General features: G+C 44.2%; 1 protein-coding gene across 2 annotated transcripts in view; it reads right to left on the reverse strand.

Moving 5' to 3' along the window:
• COL5A1 (collagen type V alpha 1 chain) overlaps nucleotides 1–18,528 on the reverse strand; it is a 236,137-nt gene that overhangs the window by 173,236 nt on the left and 44,373 nt on the right. For both annotated transcript variants that reach the window (XM_069747489.1, XM_069747488.1), the window contains exons 2-4: nucleotides 16,622–16,789; nucleotides 4,938–5,151; nucleotides 3,450–3,612 (exon numbers count right to left, since the gene is read on the reverse strand). In XM_069747489.1, the coding sequence (XP_069603590.1) occupies nucleotides 3,450–3,612; nucleotides 4,938–5,151; nucleotides 16,622–16,789 (545 nt within the window). The remainder of the gene's footprint in view (nucleotides 1–3,449; nucleotides 3,613–4,937; nucleotides 5,152–16,621; nucleotides 16,790–18,528) is intronic.

Genomic DNA, 18,528 nt, shown 5'->3' on the forward strand with positions numbered 1-18,528 from the left:
GGTGAGGGATACAGTTACTATGAGGGAAAATATATTACGGCTTGTAATCATGTGCGAATCATTGAGTTAGAATTCCACCTGTGCTCTGGGGATGTCTACATCGGCCTCAGGACTTTCCTCTGGGTCTTGGCATAGCGCCCGGACCATCAAGAAAAAAAATAAAGCAAGAGCAGAGAAACATTTCATACCTCAGATTTAGGGTGCAAGCCGTGGTGATCTGTACTATCTGAATGTGCTACAAAAGACCCTAGAGTAATGCATCGAACACTCTCATGGTTGTTTGTTTTTCTTCATTCATGGTATGAAGTTCTGCTGAAAACTGCACTTATGTCAGCAAATCACACAGCAATTATCAGAGGTTTTGTCATGATACGACGCTGTCTGCCTGTATATTAAAAGGGACACGGACTGGATGACACAGGCATATTTGCCGTGTGAGTCATTTACATTCTCTTTCCTCCCTAGAGAAATTATTGGGAAGTCGTTCTACTTTTCACACAAGGAATAAATATCACAGAAAAGCCAGAACTAACATTGACTGCTATAACCAGCCATTCATAATCTGGATCAATATCTTCTTAGTGCTACTACCATTAGAAAGGTTAAAGGGAACCGGTCACCTAATTCATGCCGCCCAAGCCGCGAGGAGCCCAAGTCAGAGCCCGGACACACGATGGCAGCCAGGTATATTTGGCTGAACAATGAAGAGAAATAAAGAAAAAGCATTGCACATTGCGTATGTTGCCACCAATATTCGCAAGATTTTATGGTTAATGCATTTTGTAACGCAGAAGCTAGAATAGCAGACTAGGGTTAAACACGATAGCACATGGAAGGAAACCAGCGCTTGTAGGCTTGCTCTGTTTCTTGGATGCGGAGTCAAAAATCAACAACATTTTTGGCTGTGTCAATTTTTTTCCCCTTAGATGAAAACCAGGAATACGGAGATCTTACTGGTGTCTGAAAGGTGCTGGCAAGCAGGGAGATTTTCCATCATCCTACGCCATGTTACACAGTTGTAGCATTACCTGAAGCTCTTAGTCACTTAAAATGTTACTTGGAGGCTCAACACCCTCGGCGTATACATAAGACCCTTTAAAGAGAAGACCTGCGGGCAAGTATCAAGCCAAATTTCCAAACAATGGATAAATTGTAACTTCGGTAATAACGACAAAGGCCATGTTGGTTGCAGCGATCTGCACCAGAAATAGGCGTCTCGTTAATGTCCAAGGGACTCACAGAGCAGACTAATCCCCCACGTGTGTCATAGAAAGAGTAATGTCCAGAATGTTACTATTAAAAAACTGAAGGCCGCTAAAACTGCAAAATGAGCAGATGCCAGATGCCAAAAATATACAGCTAGGAAGTTAAATGCATTTTTATTTCTGTCTCATTGCATATGTTCACCTTGGAAAAAATGGTCCTCTTGTGTAGAAATAATATTCTGCATGAAGAGGTGACTAAGTTTGTGAATGTATTGTACGATCGTGGCTATTACATGTCTATCATGTCTTCATCAGCACATCTGTTTACACCGGACAATGTGCTGCAGATTATGGTCATTTTTAACAGTCCAAAAACATGGTTAACAGCGACACGTGCCATAAAATCTGATTATACTTCTTCAGCATACGCAGGTTTCAAAGTGAGAGGATCGGTGAACAAAGCCTGCCTGGGAGGCCTAGGAAAAGCATGCGTGCCCAAAACACGGCGTTGGCTACTGGGGGTCACCGATCCTCTTAATTTTATAACCTGCTGATGCTGAAGAAATGAAATAGGATTTTATGCCGAATGTCTTTTTGGACTGTGACATTCCGTACTGCTATCGGGCTGAGCTCCGTCACTTTTCCAGGATATCAGACAATATTGCAGTTAGATCATTTCACATTTCTGCTGAGTGCTGTCGGGAGATTCGGATCAGCAGTGCTGGGGAAGATTTTCTTTCTGGTTGTGAATTATTATTTTTAAACCTGCTTAAAAATCACAGCACCCCAAAAAAACAAAGATTTTGCTTGTCAGTCGGCTGTTTGCCAGCCTGCTTAGTTCTCCGATTAGGTTTATATCTTTAGTCTCTTGTTAAGTGAACTCATTCCATAAATGCACAATGTCAGCTAAAAACACTTAAAGTATCCACCGGGCCCCATGCATTTTACAAATGGAGTTAATTGGAAACAGACACCACTATTTGACTGTACAGTGGCATAACTTGCAGCCTTCATGAATAATACCCAGTTCTGTACTAAATCTCAGGTACAACTTGCATTATAGTGCAGAGCCGTATTCATAATTCTGCTACTTCTTGGAGACTGACACCTATCTTGTCATCAGATAATGTAGAACATACGCCCACCACCATACATCAGATAATTGTACAAGGACTGGTCACACTGCAGAAAGCTAATCTACACCAAGTGCTCTGTGGAGATACTGAACAAGCAGCTCTAAACTAGAAAATTCGAAATCAGCGCAAAATATGAATTCACATTGTGACTTGCTAGTCACATATACAAACCGCAGAAGGGTGTTCAAAGGAAGACATACAACACACCAGGGTGCAGCATCCATGTCATATGCCATCACTTTATGATCCATTATCTGGGATCCCACTGATCCAGAGAACGAAGAGGTTACAGTCCAGTTCCATCGGTGGGGGACATACATAAAGGGGAGGCATGTCTTGGGAATGTGCCTTAAAGGGTTGCATGTGATCTTTCTTTTTTGCTCAATCTTTCCGTTTCTGCCTGTCAATGACTTATTTATTTATCCACAAGCAGCAAACACTTTCCTACTTGGAAGGAGACAAAGGACTCGACTGGGGGAGATACTTAAGAGGCCTCTTAATACGGAAATCCATACACAATCGCTACATTTTCTGCAGATCTTGGTGTTCAGGTCTCATATATATGTACACATTACCTCTACATTAAATATCATATCACATCTTATGTGCACAATGATCCAAAAAGCTATGGCCTCATTATGGTGGTGGTGGGTGGGGTGGGTCAAGGGCTATTTCTCAGAGCTGCTGCACATATTTTCGGGTAGCTGCAGAGTTCTCCTACAGTTTATGCTATGAAGTTTGTGATGTGGACTTGCTATAATATAAGACAGAGGTGAGATATGAGAATATAAAATGTGCACTAAAAAAGAACACAGAACAGGAAACGTATAAAGAAATATAAGTTTGTGCCCCCTCTCTGCTCGACATCTGAGTTCATAGTTGTACGCAGGTTTTCTGGCTTAAATTGTAAATTCTGAACAGTCTCCAACTCCTTGGAAGACCTGGTACATTTTTCCAACACAAGTATGGAATTTACATTTTCCCTCCAGTCGGATATGTTCAAGTCGTTCGCTCAGCCAAAGTCAGCTTGTTCAAAGCGCATCGTCAACATACTGGAAAATCCATCAGACTCAGAGAGAAGGAAACACGATGTGTCAAAGTGGCTTACCTCAAAGACTTCTTCATCTAAAATTCTGGTTCCAAAAACAACAATGCCATTGGTATCAATGATGGAGTGCTCACTGCGGCCGAGCGGCCTTTGCATCCTCTTCTTACAATCCAGAACCAGTGTCACCTGCTTCTTGTGGACGCTGATTGCTATCCGATGCCACCTGCATTATGGGAAGAAGGAGCAGGGTCAATAAAAAAAAAGCAAAAATCAGAAAAACCAAACTGAAAAAAAAAAAAATCTATTTGAATTCTTCTGTTTCATCTACAACAGCAGGGTCACTTTGTAAACACATTACTTTATACTGGATTATATATATATAGGTAAGCAAAGGTCATAATGGCACTGCTCCCTGCAAGGCAGAAGAGAGCGACGTCGGACAAACCTTTTAAGCTGTTAAGGTGTGTCTGTCTTCAACCTTGCTGACTGTTTCCACTAAATACAAAACTGAACACTAAAATACCGTAATATAGGCTGTAACAAGATAGGTGTTTGCATGTAGGCTAACTGTATATCTTAACATATTTTCCATCCACATTCTCAAGGACTGCACAAGTCTGGCGCTGTCACTCTCACGCTATGTTCTGTTGCACTGCAATTAGTTCAGGTAACAAATGATTAATTAGGGAATTCTTAATAACTACAATGAGAAAACATTACCTTTTCAGAGCTTATCTGAGATTGTTACACAACTGTATAGATCTCATGGGTTAATCAATTAAAGGGGGGGTGGATAGGACACCTAATTGCATTTGGTATAGGAAAAAAAACTCATCTGTAAATCCCTTTCTTCAAGATATAAATGCTCCTTATAATAGAAGTAAATATAATAGTGTAGCAGCGCTGGTGGTGCAGCATAAACAGCAGCAAGTTACCCCCTTACCACATAGGGGGAAGAAAAAGGGAAATAATATATATGAATGATAAAACAATCAATCAAACTTGCGCTAGGAAATGCATGCAAATGAGACCCAAAATATATATATTATAATAGAAGTAAGGGCACTAAACAATATCGGGGAGAACTGAACTGTGCAGAACACACCGTCATTTTGCCAATGTCCTGGTCAGTTTAATGATGACTAATATTGAAAATCTCTTTGCCCTTTCTCCGCCATACATCCCATAAAATACAGCAAACATCTCAGGAATATCTCTTCTGCTGAAAACAAATGAAAAACTAGAAGATGAGTACGCAGGGACGCCAGGGGTATTTGTGGTGGAGGACGAGGACCCATCATCGGCCACAGTCAGATGTAATCCTACCTGCTAATGATGCCACATATTAAGTGCAGTCAGCGCTAATGAGACTAATACACTACCGGACGAGGATGCCTGAGGATAAGAACATTTTCCGTGCCAGCAACAAAATAGCGGTTGTCACACCAGAAAATCTCCACATAAATTAAAGAGATTAAGTTTACTCGTTACAGAAAATGTGCTGCTAACATTAAACACCAGGAAGAGCCAACATTGGATGTCACTCACTTGCCATCAGAAAGGTTAATGCCACTAAATAAAGGGTAGTCCTCGGGGCCTGGTTTTCCCAAGTGATCTTCGAACAGGAAGACAGGTGACCTCCCCAGCTCCACTCCAACCTGCTGGATGCCTTGTTCATTGTAAATGGACATCAGAAAAGACTGGCTTCCCTTTTTGGGTTTCACAGTTATCAAAATGGAAAAATCTTCTGGAAATGGGGTATCTGTTGGGGTGAATGAACACATTAGTCAGTAAAAGTTATTGATGCTCTGCAGCTGATGAACAGACAAACTTCAAGATGAACATTTCCCTATACAAGTATCCACCTCTGGTTGTCATGACATGTTGGGAGTTGTAGTTGCACACCAGTTGAAGTTCCACAGGCTGCTAACCGCTGCTTCGGCATCAATTCACTCCACCATGCAATATTATGTATTCACACAAGAGTCCGGTTTCTGTACGTGGTTGGATAGGGAAGGCCGAACAGGAGCTAGATCTCTCATGCTTTAGAGAAGACACCCATGTCTATACAAACTTGCTCTTCTTTTCTCCTAAATTCCTCCTCCTGTCATGTCCCAGGTCATTAATGACTGCATCCTGCAGTAGGTCTGCTGGACCCAATACTGTACAGATACAGTCCTCTCTTACAAGGATCCACTTGTCTAATCTCAGCTTCACTAAGGATAAGGTCAAAACCTCCCAATGAGCTTGGAGCCCTTTTCGAATTGCCACATGGCCTTTACTGGTCAGGACTTATTCATCTTCTTGGAATCCTAGATAGGTCTCTGGCCTTAAGTCTGCTGACTATATTCTGTAAGAGATCCTCTCCTTACAGATTGAGCTTCTTGAGGAGGTCATGCGGCAGATAACACTCTGCAATGAAAGGCCTTGTGTCGAGTGTGTCGCCTCTTAGGAATTGCAGAAATTCCAACTCTTTTTAGTAGGTCACCGCTATAGATATTTTTACATTCCATTCTAAAAGACTTGATCTTCTGATGACTGTCTCGTGGTAAAAATGTCCTGCATATAATTGTGAGTATAGTTTCCTGAAGGACTCTGCAGGGAAGTCGTACAGTATTTTGTATACATATAAGAATGGAGTAAAAACAATCCACCAAAGTGAGTAAAAAAGAAAAGTTTTTATAAAACGAAATATATGAAAGGCACCAAAAGACATGAAAAGAACCATATCAATGACAGAGCTATAGAAGACAAGGAATCAGGTGCAACAAAAATCACGTGCAATTACACAGGTATAGCATAGCCTGATAGTAAGACATGTAGAATAAGTAAAGTGACAGTGCTTCAAGTCTATCCAGGAAAAATAGTCAGTGAGACGTATGTGGCCGTGTCAGCATAAGTACAATAGGTAAAATATCCAATATAAGAACATAAGAATCACATGAAGTTAATCCTCTTACCCTGAGTGTCCTGAAAATCGCACGTGCGGCTCCAACGCGCGTTTCGCGCTCACATCGTCAGGGAGCTGATATGATGGCATTTGGGATATTTTACCTATTGTACTTATGCTGACACGGCCACATACGTCTCACTGACTATTTTTCCTGGATAGACTTGAAGCACTGTCAATTTAGTTATTCTACATGTCTTACTACCAGGCTATGCTATACCTGTGTAATTGCACGTGATTTTTGTTGCGCCTTACTCCTTGTCTTCTATAGCTCTGTCATTGATATGGTTCTTTTAATGTCTTTTGGTGCCTTTCATATATTTAGTTTAATAAAAACATTTCTTTTTTACTCACTTTGGTGAATTGTTTTTTACTCCATTCTTGTATGTATGCAAATTGGTGGAAGTAATTTCCATTGCTATTGCCTTTTGGTGGTCTGATTACATAGGCCTTGGACCATCTGTTAGAATGTGTTCTGTCCTAAAGATTTTGTATTATAAGCCGTACAGTATTGCAGCTTTTAAACCAGACTGAACAGCAAAGATGAATCTCCATGTTACATTATTATTAAACCTAATCTATTATAGTAAGTGGATGGAAATCAAAATGACTGGAGGAATCTCATAGAAACCAGGAGGAAAGGTACAAACTGCATGTGTGGGCGGCTGCACTGTCCTGCAGGACATCAGTGCTGCTCCGTAGGCCATGGTGCTACGTTATAATGCATAGCAGATATCTGAGGACTGCTCACTGCCCAGACCACACGCTAATGTTGAATTTTTTTTAATATTGCTTACACTGCACATTTTTGCTTTGAGTCTCGTTGGTTTGATAAAAAGCAGAATGACACCAATCATATGTTTCCGATCATCATGGAAATGGAATGTGTAGAGCAGAGAAAGAGGCTCCGTGATTACAGACAAGGCGTAACCACAAGGGATATTCACTGGTTGAGTATGTGGAGAAAAGTGCCCCGCTGGAGAAGTGTCAGAATGCAATAAATAAGGCCCAAAGTAAAAACTTAATACAGTACAACAATACATTTACATTTTTATGAACACATCTAAAAAGTTTCATTTTGCTTATTGTAGTGATTATTGCAGATTAAAGGGTTATTCACATCCTTAGAAGTCTACACCTATTAATGGAATAAGGGATAAATCGCTGAGTGGTGGAAGTCCAACCGTTGGGAACCCCAGAGATCCCAAGATCAGGGCTTTCAAACCCCAATGTTGGGGCTCTGTTGCACCATCCTGAATAGAGCAGAGGTGCACCCGCTTGGCCTCTGCTCCATTTATTGTTGATGAGAACCCTAGCAGACCAGAGAACGTGGCTGTGCAGAGCCCGTCTGAATGACGTGGTGGCCAGACATGCACACCACCGCCCCATTCATTACGGGACTGATGGAGAAATCCAGAGTGCTGTACTCAGCTACCTCCCATAGGGAGTAAATAGACTGGTGGCACGCTCCATACCATTCAGATGGGGCTTTGCACAGCTGCATTCACAGGATTGCTAGCGTTCAGACCAGACCAATCAGCAAGTTATCCCCTATCCTATTAATACTGTAGGTGAAAACTTCTAGAGATGGGAATAACTCTTTTCATTAAATGTTTTAGTTATAGTGAAGTAAATACTCCAAAAAATGTACAGTAGATAGGAAAAATATTTATTTGTTTGGACGAATTGTAACACAAGTTATAAATAGTATTATGGAAGTGTTAGATGTGTGACATATTCTTTATACGCAATCTGTGCATGCTCCTCTTGATCTCCGTATATACAGAATTACCAGGATTATGCAGAAGTTTTTCAGCTCGGAGGAATGTAATGTTACTCAATAACTCGCATTCACCAACTCTCGGCAGATGTTTGGAAGTAACTAGTCATTTGCAGTATATAACATGCAGGCTGCAATGGTTCAGGAGTATCTGATTGTATCACTACATGTGCCCGGGGCTCCTGCCTTGCACCATGGTGCTGTACTGATCTCAGGAGGAGGGTTGTAAGGCCTGTGACCTCATGGAGGATGAGCAGCTGCCCTGTCACAGAGCTCCAGCTAGGACGTCCATCAGGATAAAGCATTGCTGATCATTCCTTCAGAGGTTGAGACTTGTCTGTGTTTGCACCGATGCCCTCATACTTCTATACATTCCAGGTTTAAAAAACATTTACAAAAAAACTGTGAAAAAAAAATGCCCTCCAAAAAACTAAAACCGTGAATATGTGATACCTTATATCTGCCACTAGGCTGTTATTTACTGTAGTTTAGGGCTCATTCAGATGTTTTTCTTGTATAGGTGAATTCGTGTTTTTCACGGATAGCATTGGTACCTATGATAGTCTATGGGGCTGTTCTAGTGTCTGTGATTTTTTTCCTCAGACCAAGAGGTCCATGCAAAATGTCAGATATTGATTTGAGTGATGGATCGAGCTCAGCAATCCAAGCCGAAGGGTCCATGGAAAAAATTGGACTGCACTTGGATACCATCCGAGTACTGACCGTTTTTCATGGACTGTTAGAAGAAAGTGGAGGATAATTTTTTTCACATACCAGAAAAACAGATGAAAATCAGACCAAACTATGATGAAACTTGAATGACACTGATCAAAATCACTGATGAACCTCAGTCTGTTTTTCTCTTAAATGAATACAACTGATATCTGAATGAGGCCTTAGACTCCTGATTGGTAACTAAGCCATATAAGATTCAGGGACTTATTGCTGCTTTGTGGAAGAGATGGTTAAAAATTCCTAAAGGAACTGTAAGGCTATGTGCACACGTAGAATGATCCTCTGCGGATTTTTCCGCAGCGGATTTGATAAATCCGCATGGCAAAACTGCGCGTTTTTCCTGTGGATTTATTGCAGATTTAGCCTGTTTTTTTGTGCGGATTCCACTGCGGTTTTACACCTGCGGTTTTCTATTATGGAGCAGGTGTAAAAGTGCTGCGGATTCCGCACAAAGAATTGACATGCTGCGGAATGTAAACCGCTGCGTTTCCGCTCGTTTTTTTCCGCAGCATGTGCACTGCGGATTGCGTTTCCCATAGGTTTACATTGTACTGTAAACGCATGGGAAACCGCTGCGGACCCGCAGCTGCGGAAACGCTGCAGATCCACAGCAAAATCCGCAGCGTGTGAACATAGCCTAAGGGTAATTCACACACAGCATTTTTAAGTTGGAAAAACCTGTTGTATATTTGCACTAGAGTCTGTGGCAGAGAACAGAGACTGAACCTCTGGTTTCTGCTGTGGAGCTGTAAGCGAGTCCACACACAAATTACCGTAGGCATGTTCAATAAGAGCTGTGCAGAAAATCCCGGGTGGAGGAAAAATCCACATCCTTAAGAGCAACATGGATTTACCATTGCAAACAAACGGCAATTTAAGATGCACAATTTTGGCACTGAATATTCACAGGAATGTTCATACAAAAATCCATGCCGATGTTCCCTAAAGTTGCCATTTTTCTTTTCCTCCAGCTTTTCAGGAATCGGATAAGTAAGAAATCACTGGATGTCTTGACGAGAGGATGGCCACTATCTCCAGATTATATTTTATACTTTCTCTATATTATGTACTACACCACCTGCCCAGATTAATATCTTTGTTTAGATAATGTGAATCAGTCAGCAGGTTTTTGCTATACAATCTGGCAGACACATATCACAGGGCAAGAAAGTAAATTGTTGTCAGAATGCTGAGCTGTATAGAACCCCTCCCACGCCCCTGATTGGCAGCTTCCCATGTAGAACCCCTCCCACTCCTGTGAGTGGCAGCTTCCTATGCATAACCCCGCCCACACACCTGACGGACAGCTTACTGTGTAGAACCCCACCCACACCCTTGACTAGCAGCTCCCTGTGTATAACTCTGACCATACCCTGATTGGCAGCATCCTATGCAAAACCATACCAACACCCCTGACTGGCAGCATCCTGTGTATAACTCCGACCACACCCCTGACTGGCAGCCTCCTGTGTATAACCTTCACCCTCACTCCGAAGTGGCAGCTTCATATGTATATCACAGCCCACATCCCTGACTGGCAGCCTCCTGTGTATAACTCCGACCACACCCCTGACTGGCAGCCTCCTGTGTATAACCCCGCCCACACCCCTGACTGGCAGCTTCATATGTATATCACTACCCACATCCCTGACTGGCAGCTTCCTGTGTATAACCCCGCCCACACCTCTGACTGGCAGCTTCCTGTGTATAACCCCGCCCTCACCCCTGACTGGCAGCTTTCTGTGTATAACCCCACCCTCACCCCTGACTGGCAGCTTCCTGTGTATAACCCCACCCTCACCCCTTACTGGCAGCTTCCTGTGTATAACCCCGCCCTCACCCCTGACTGGCAGCTTCCTGTGTATAACCCCACCCTCCCCCCTGACTGGCAGCTTCCTGTGTATAACCCTGACCTCACCCCTGACTGGCAGCTTCCTGTCTATAACCCCGCCCTCACCCCTGACTGGCAGCTTCCTGTGTATAACCCCGCCCTCACCCCTGACTGGCAGCTTCCTGTCTATAACCCCGCCCTCACCCCTGACTGGCAGCTTCCTGTGTATAACCCCGCCCTCACCCCTGACTGGCAGCTTCCTGTCTATAACCCCGCCCTCACCCCTGACTGGCAGCTTCCGGTGTATAACCCCGCCCTCACCCCTGACTGGCAGCTTCCTGTCTATAACCCCGCCCTCACCCCTGACTGGCAGCTTCCTGTGTATAACCCCGCCCTCACCCCTGACTGGCAGCTTCCTGTCTATAACCCCGCCCTCACCCCTGACTGGCAGCTTCCGGTGTATAACCCCGCCCTCACCCCTGACTGGCAGCCTCCTGTGTATAACCTTCACCCTCACTCCGAACTGGCAGCTTCATATGTATATCACAGCCCTCACCCCTGACTGGCAGCTTCCTGTGTATAACCCCGCCCTCACCCCTGACTGGCAGCCTCCTGTGTATAACCCCGCCCACACCCCTGACTGGCAGCTTCATATGTATATCACTGCCCACATCCCTGACTGGCAGCTTCCTGTGTATAACCCCGCCCACACCTCTGACTGGCAGCTTCCTGTGTATAACCCCGCCCTCCCCCTGACTGGCAGCTTCCTTCTATAACCCTGCCCTCCCCCCTGACTGGCAGCTTCCTGTGTATAACCCCGCCCTCCCCCCTGACTGGCAGCTTCCTGTGTATAACCCCGCCCTCACCCCTGACTGGCAGCTTCCTGTCTATAACCCCGCCCTCACCCCTGACTGGCAGCTTCCTGTGTATAACCCCGCCCTCACCCCTGACTGGCAGCTTCCTGTCTATAACCCCGCCCTCACCCCTGACTGGCAGCTTCCTGCCTATAACCCCGCCCTCACCCCTGACTGGCAGCTTCCTGTCTATAACCCCGCCCTCACCCCTGACTGGCAGCTTCCTGTGTATAACCCCGCCCTCACCCCTGACTGGCAGCTTCCTGTCTATAACCCCGCCCTCACCCCTGACTTGCAGCTTCCTGTGTATAACCCCGCCCTCACCCCTGACTGGCAGCTTCCTGTGTATAACCCGGACCACACCCTTGACTGGCAGCTTCATATGTATATCACTGCCCACATCCCTGACTGGCAGCTTCCTGTGTATAACCCCGCCCACACCTCTGACTGGCAGCTTCCTGTGTATAACCCCGCCCTCCCCCTGACTGGCAGCTTCCTGTCTATAACCCCGCCCTCCCCCCTGACTGGCAGCTTCCTGTGTATAACCCCGCCCTCACCCCTGACTGGCAGCTTCCTGTGTATAACCCGGACCACACCCTTGACTGGCAGCTTCATATGTATATCACTGCCCACATCCCTGACTGGCAGCTTCCTGTGTATAACCCCGCCCACACCTCTGACTGGCAGCTTCCTGTGTATAACCCCGCCCTCCCCCTGACTGGCAGCTTCCTGTCTATAACCCCGCCCTCCCCCCTGACTGGCAGCTTCCTGTGTATAACCCCGCCCTCCCCCCTGACTGGCAGCTTCCTGTGTATAACCCCGCCCTCCCCCCTGACTGGCAGCTTCCTGTGTATAACCCCGCCCTCACCCCTGACTGGCAGCTTCCTGTCTATAACCCCGCCCTCACCCCTGACTGGCAGCTTCCTGTGTATAACCCCGCCCTCACCCCTGACTGGCAGCTTCCTGTCTATAACCCCGCCCTCACCCCTGACTGGCAGCTTCCTGCCTATAACCCCGCCCTCACCCCTGACTGGCAGCTTCCTGTCTATAACCCCGCCCTCACCCCTGACTGGCAGCTTCCTGTGTATAACCCCGCCCTCACCCCTGACTGGCAGCTTCCTGTCTATAACCCCGCCCTCACCCCTGACTTGCAGCTTCCTGTGTATAACCCCGCCCTCACCCCTGACTGGCAGCTTCCTGTGTATAACCCGGACCACACCCTTGACTGGCAGCTTCATATGTATATCACTGCCCACATCCCTGACTGGCAGCTTCCTGTGTATAACCCCGCCCTCACCCCTGACTGGCAGCTTCCTGTCTATAACCCCGCCCTCACCCCTGACTTGCAGCTTCCTGTGTATAACCCCGCCCTCACCCCTGACTGGCAGCTTCCTGTGTATAACCCGGACCACACCCTTGACTGGCAGCTTCATATGTATATCACTGCCCACATCCCTGACTGGCAGCTTCCTGTGTATAACCCCGCCCACACCTCTGACTGGCAGCTTCCTGTGTATAACCCCGCCCTCCCCCTGACTGGCAGCTTCCTGTCTATAACCCCGCCCTCCCCCCTGACTGGCAGCTTCCTGTGTATAACCCCGCCCTCCCCCCTGACTGGCAGCTTCCTGTGTATAACCCCGCCCTCCCCCCTGACTGGCAGCTTCCTGTGTATAACCTCGCCCTCCCCCCTGACTGGCAGCTTCCTGTGTATAACCCCGCCCACACCCCTGACTGGCAGCTTCCTGTCTATAACCCCGCCCTCACCCCTGACTGGCAGCTTCCTGTGTATAACCCCGACCCTCACCCCTGACTGGCAGATTCCTGTCTATAACCCCACCCTCACCCCTGACTGGCAGCTTCCTGTGTATAACCCCGCCCTCACCCCTGACTGGCAGCTTCCTGTGTATAACCCGGACCACACCCCTGACTGGCAGCTTCATATGTATATCACTGCCCACATCCCTGACTGGCAGCTTCCTGTGTATATCCCTGCCCACACCTCTGACTGGCAGCTTCCTGTGTATAACCCCGCCCTCCCCCTGACTGGCAGCTTCCTGTCTATAACTCCGCCCTCACCCTTGTCTGGCAGCTTCCTGTGTATAACCCCGCCCTCACCCCTGACTGGCAGCTTCCTGTGTACACTGTGAATGGTTAGCAAGCTGCTAATCAGTGGTGAGGGTGGGATTACACAGATTAGCCTGGCTGGTCTACATGTGAAATGTAGGCCTGTACTGATAATATGAAAATGTCGGGGAGTTGAGTTAGGACAGTTGGCTCACCAGCACTTGATATACCTTTAGACGCAATAAGGGATCATTGCACATAGCTGTCAAGGTCAGGGCTGAAGTAAGCTGAAAATTGGAAAAAAAAACCCTCCAGTTATGAATCTTTCAGTAATTATAAAACTTCAAGTTTATTAGGAAGGTTAAAATGAATAGTACTTGACGCAAAGCCACATAAATTTAGTATAACCTACGATTTGGGGCGTTTAGCCTTAAAGGGAACCTGTCACCCCCCAGGCGTTTGTAACTAGAAGAGCCACCTTGTGCAGCACTAATGCTGCATTCTGACAAGGTGGCTCTTTTAGTTCTTGTTCCTGCCACTGCTGAAATAATCGTTTATGAAATTTGTCCCTCATACCTTGAAGTCGTCTGGGGGGCAGGTCTTTCCCCCCTAATCCAGACGCACCACAGCCATCAGTTACTTCCTCATTTATTCTTGGCGCCGCCTCCTCTGGGTTAATGAATTGTCCCGGCGCCTGCGCTGTGATCTTAGGCCTTGGGCATGTGCAGTTAGCTCTGCCCATCCACTGACATCACTTGATGTCTTTCTTATTGCTCCTGCGTGAACGCGCGGCCCGAGATCCCGCCCCGCAGTGTGAATAAATCAGAAGAGACTGCGGGGCGGGATGACTCTTTTAGAGCCACAAGGTGGCTCATTAATTATAAACACCTGGGGGGGGGGCCAGGGGGGTGACAGGTTCCCTTTAATCATTCTGGTTAATAGGTTTTTCTCCCAATTCCTGCAACTATAGTGTCAGCTCTGATTGGAATCCAATCAATTAGCCTCTATTTCAAGTAGAGGTCTTGAAAAAAAAATTTAGATTCCATAATAAAATCTTATTATGTGAACAATTATGTTTGGTTCGTATTAGTTCTATGACAGAAATATTTTTGATAATATGACTAAGCCCAATCTTGTCACCCTTCTAATATTATCAAAAATATCCCTGTCGTTGAACTAATACTAACATGAATTTCATGAGATCACGCTCAGAAATGTACTACTTTTCTACACATAAAACTAGTCAAATATTTCCTATTAAAAATTGTATTAACTGTAATACATCCCGTGTCATGTACAGTGGGGAAATAAGTATTTGATCCCTTGCTGATTTTGTAAGTTTGCCCACTGACAAAGACATGAACAGTCTATAATGTTAAGAGTAGGTTAATTTCAACATTGAGAGATAGAATATCAAAAATAAAATCCTGAAATTTGCAGGTATCGAAAAAGGTATATAAAACAATCAGAGGAGGAAATATTGTAAGAAAAATATTAAATAGAGAATCCAACTGACTGGATCTTCAGTTTGGAAACAAGAATCCTTTCATATGTTAATGTTGGACAGTTTCTACGTCATTGGCTTCACTTTCTATGCCGTTTTGTTTTTAACACACCTGTTCTTAATTATATATACTGACTGTTAGGCCATTGTGAGCCTTGAGCTTTAGAATATTTATTTTCAGCGAATAACCACTAGCTTATAATTATGATTAAGGCTGTACGCCGAAACGCAAAGGTTTAGCTAAGTTTATGTGGCTTTCAGTCATTTTAACCTTCTTAATAAACTTGAAGTTTTATACCTACCTTCCTATTCATCGATGAAGCATAATGGATAAAACACTGATTGTATTGAAACTATTGACACCTCCCAGAAATAAGACGCTCTCAGATTAAATAGCAAAAATCTCCAGATTCCCTTCAAATGGTAAAAATGCTACTGGCTGTGTGCACTACTATGGGGGTCCTTCATGTATTTATGTACTGATAATTAGGCAGTACTCAGTGAGTTTATATACAGGGGGCTGCAGACACTACAGCAAAGCATTTCGTGATCTGCTTCAGACAAAGGAAGCTCCAACTACTCTAAAAATAATATTTATATTGTTTTAGTAATGGCTGCCACAATTTCACCTTTATTTTTCTTCCTCTCATTGTCTATCTTACAATATATGCATTTAGTATTATAATTTAGATTTACTTTGTGACTTAGGATTGCAGATAACTGCATGAGGCGTCTCCCGTCAGGGACTTGTATGAGGTCTAATTTGAAGAAGGCAGCATGACACTTTCTCTTTCATAAAGCAAAAGGCGAGTAATGGCGACTTGTTCATATTACCATATTGTGTGATAATAATGAAGCTTAAGGGACGATATCAGAGACCATAAATCTAGTAATAACCTCGAGTCTGGAACACAGGACATTTCTCAACGCTTTTCAGAGTTCAGTTGGGCTCGAGGAACTCACTTTAAGACTGTAAATTAAGGAACCTGCTATCATTTTGTTCACACAGGTTAATGTTTAGCGCCCGGAACAAAAAGCCCCAGCTTATATTATATTAAAAACCTTAAGGTTTATTATATTATTATAAACCTTATATTATCAGGTTTTCTTTATTGTTTAAATGAACTTTTTTAAAGTGGAAATTATGTGCGGGATGAGAAGACACGCTAAACAAAGGTATAGTCACCTATTAAGAGGGCAAATTTCAGCAGCTTTTTAGTACAAGGTCAATGTTTTATTGCAAAATTAAATGGTATGAAGCTGAATAATCATCTTCTACAGCCAAGCTGCTGTCAAAAAGAGGTCGCCTGATACCAGACAAAATTTGCAACAGCCACAGGATTAATATCAGTGCACTTATGACTTCGTGTTACTGATGTAAACTTTAATACAACGGACCCCCATGTATGATATAGTTAGGATTATAGACTTGAAGTCATCTGGACATAGTTTTAAGCCATGTCTTGGTGATAGAGAACAGTAAGCCCCATCATATCCCATAAGTCAGGCCTTACCTGGAAACAGCTGCTTGGTAGGGGCACTGAGCTGTGCATTTTTGGACACTCTGTATGCCACATCTGGTCCCTTTGAGGATTTTCTGGTCGAACAAAAGCCTGTGGTCTTTTTGACTCCATCAGGTAAATTGTGAAAATCTAAAACTTTCAAAATGTCTGCAGGTTCACCTGTCAGAGAAGGAGACACACAGAAATCGTTTTAGTCCCATTTATAGACATACAATCCTGAAACACTCTATGAAAAGGTTTTATGAGGTTTGTGGAGAAATTGCTGATGGCGCTAGGGATTTCCAGGCTAAGCAGAAGTTATGCAAAGGTCTTCTTTCTAGTGAATCTTGTATCATCTACAGTATGAAGGCCACCAAAAGGGGCAAATATCTAAACTTGCGTTACCACCTCATACCTCATTCTAACTGAAGCCCCAATAAAAGAAGCAGCTGACCAAGGCCTTGTCATAGTGTTAGTACTTTCTTACACAGCTGGCTTCATAAAGTCATCAGCAGTGACAGAACTGTCAGCTGCAAGCAGCCAACGCACCTGATAGCGTGGCTCTATCTATATAATGTAGTAGCCTAATCCAGTGATCTTGTTATCACGACTCCAAGCACAACCAAAACAATGCACATAGCGGATCAGTAAAGAAATACAGAACTTTTCTAGAAAATGGGGTAAAATGACTCTTGGAGGCTAAGAATATCATGCCAATGAGGAAAGAGAACTTTGGTGCCATTAAAATGTCTCTGCAATTACCACAAAAGGTAAGGAGGCTTCAGTGAGTCACAATAGAACTGGTACCCAAACATTACATTTCCACTAGGAGAAATAATAGATCATACTTTATATGTATTCTTACTTCCCCAGAAGTTCAATTTTTTTATTTTTAGTAGAGTTGATAAATCGAGCAGAAGCTGTGCGGCACTAGAATGCAAGGACATGTTCAGACCAAGCAGAAGTAATACATTAAATTTTTTAAGAAGAATAAAGAAAATTAGCCCAGTCTACTAAATGACTTTTTTTCAAGCATCTTTCGCATACAGTAATTCAGGACTTTCTCATGCACTTGTCTGAAGGACATAAATTGATAAGAAGATGAAGGTTCCTATTGAATGATGTTCTCTCCCGGCTGCCATGTCTTGGAGGCTGACTGCAGAGGATAATGCAGACATACATAACGAAGGAGAAATGTCAGCTTGGGAACGGAGAATTAATACATCTCTGGCACTAAAAAGCTTCCAGTGACATCCTCAATTTGTTACACGCCATGGTGCGGAACAATGAAGCAGATTACCACATCAATCAGGAGGCAAAATATATTAAAGAAAGCCATATCTCTCTCAATTATCTAAAAATAACAAAATGTCACATTCAATATCGCTGTGGTTTATTCTGATTTTCTTTAGATAAGTGTTTTCTCCATGCAGACATTAGTACCTGAAAAAGGGGCTTTTATCATCTATACCTAAAATCATTGAGAAAATTTCCCTTATAATGCTGCACTGTGGATGGCACTACGTCATGGTTATGTGGCACACGAGGTAATGGTGCAGGGCACAGTGTCAGATCAAACAGTCCACAAGTGCCAACTTTATAATCATCAATGGGAGTGGGGCTTGTCCACAGCAGAACCGTCATCAAGCCTACATGATAAGACCGGGGGAAAAGAGTTGTGGGTAGCGAATAGAGGGCAAGTGACTGGACATCTAAGGAAGCTTAGTAATGACTGAGCTAAGGGGAATTTGAAAAATATTTATTATTGCACTGTGATAAAAGAAATTCATTAAAAACCCAAATGATACAAGTCTTTCCATCTATCAGTCATTATGCCCTTGCTGGGTGTACCATTCAACTAAACAATTTGCAAAACTTGCCCTATAATCGTTAGACCTGACCCCTCTATATGGACTAGG

The sequence above is a fragment of the Ranitomeya imitator genome, chromosome 2 (genome assembly GCF_032444005.1).
Source record: "Ranitomeya imitator isolate aRanImi1 chromosome 2, aRanImi1.pri, whole genome shotgun sequence".
Classification (NCBI taxonomy): Eukaryota; Metazoa; Chordata; class Amphibia; order Anura; family Dendrobatidae; genus Ranitomeya; species Ranitomeya imitator.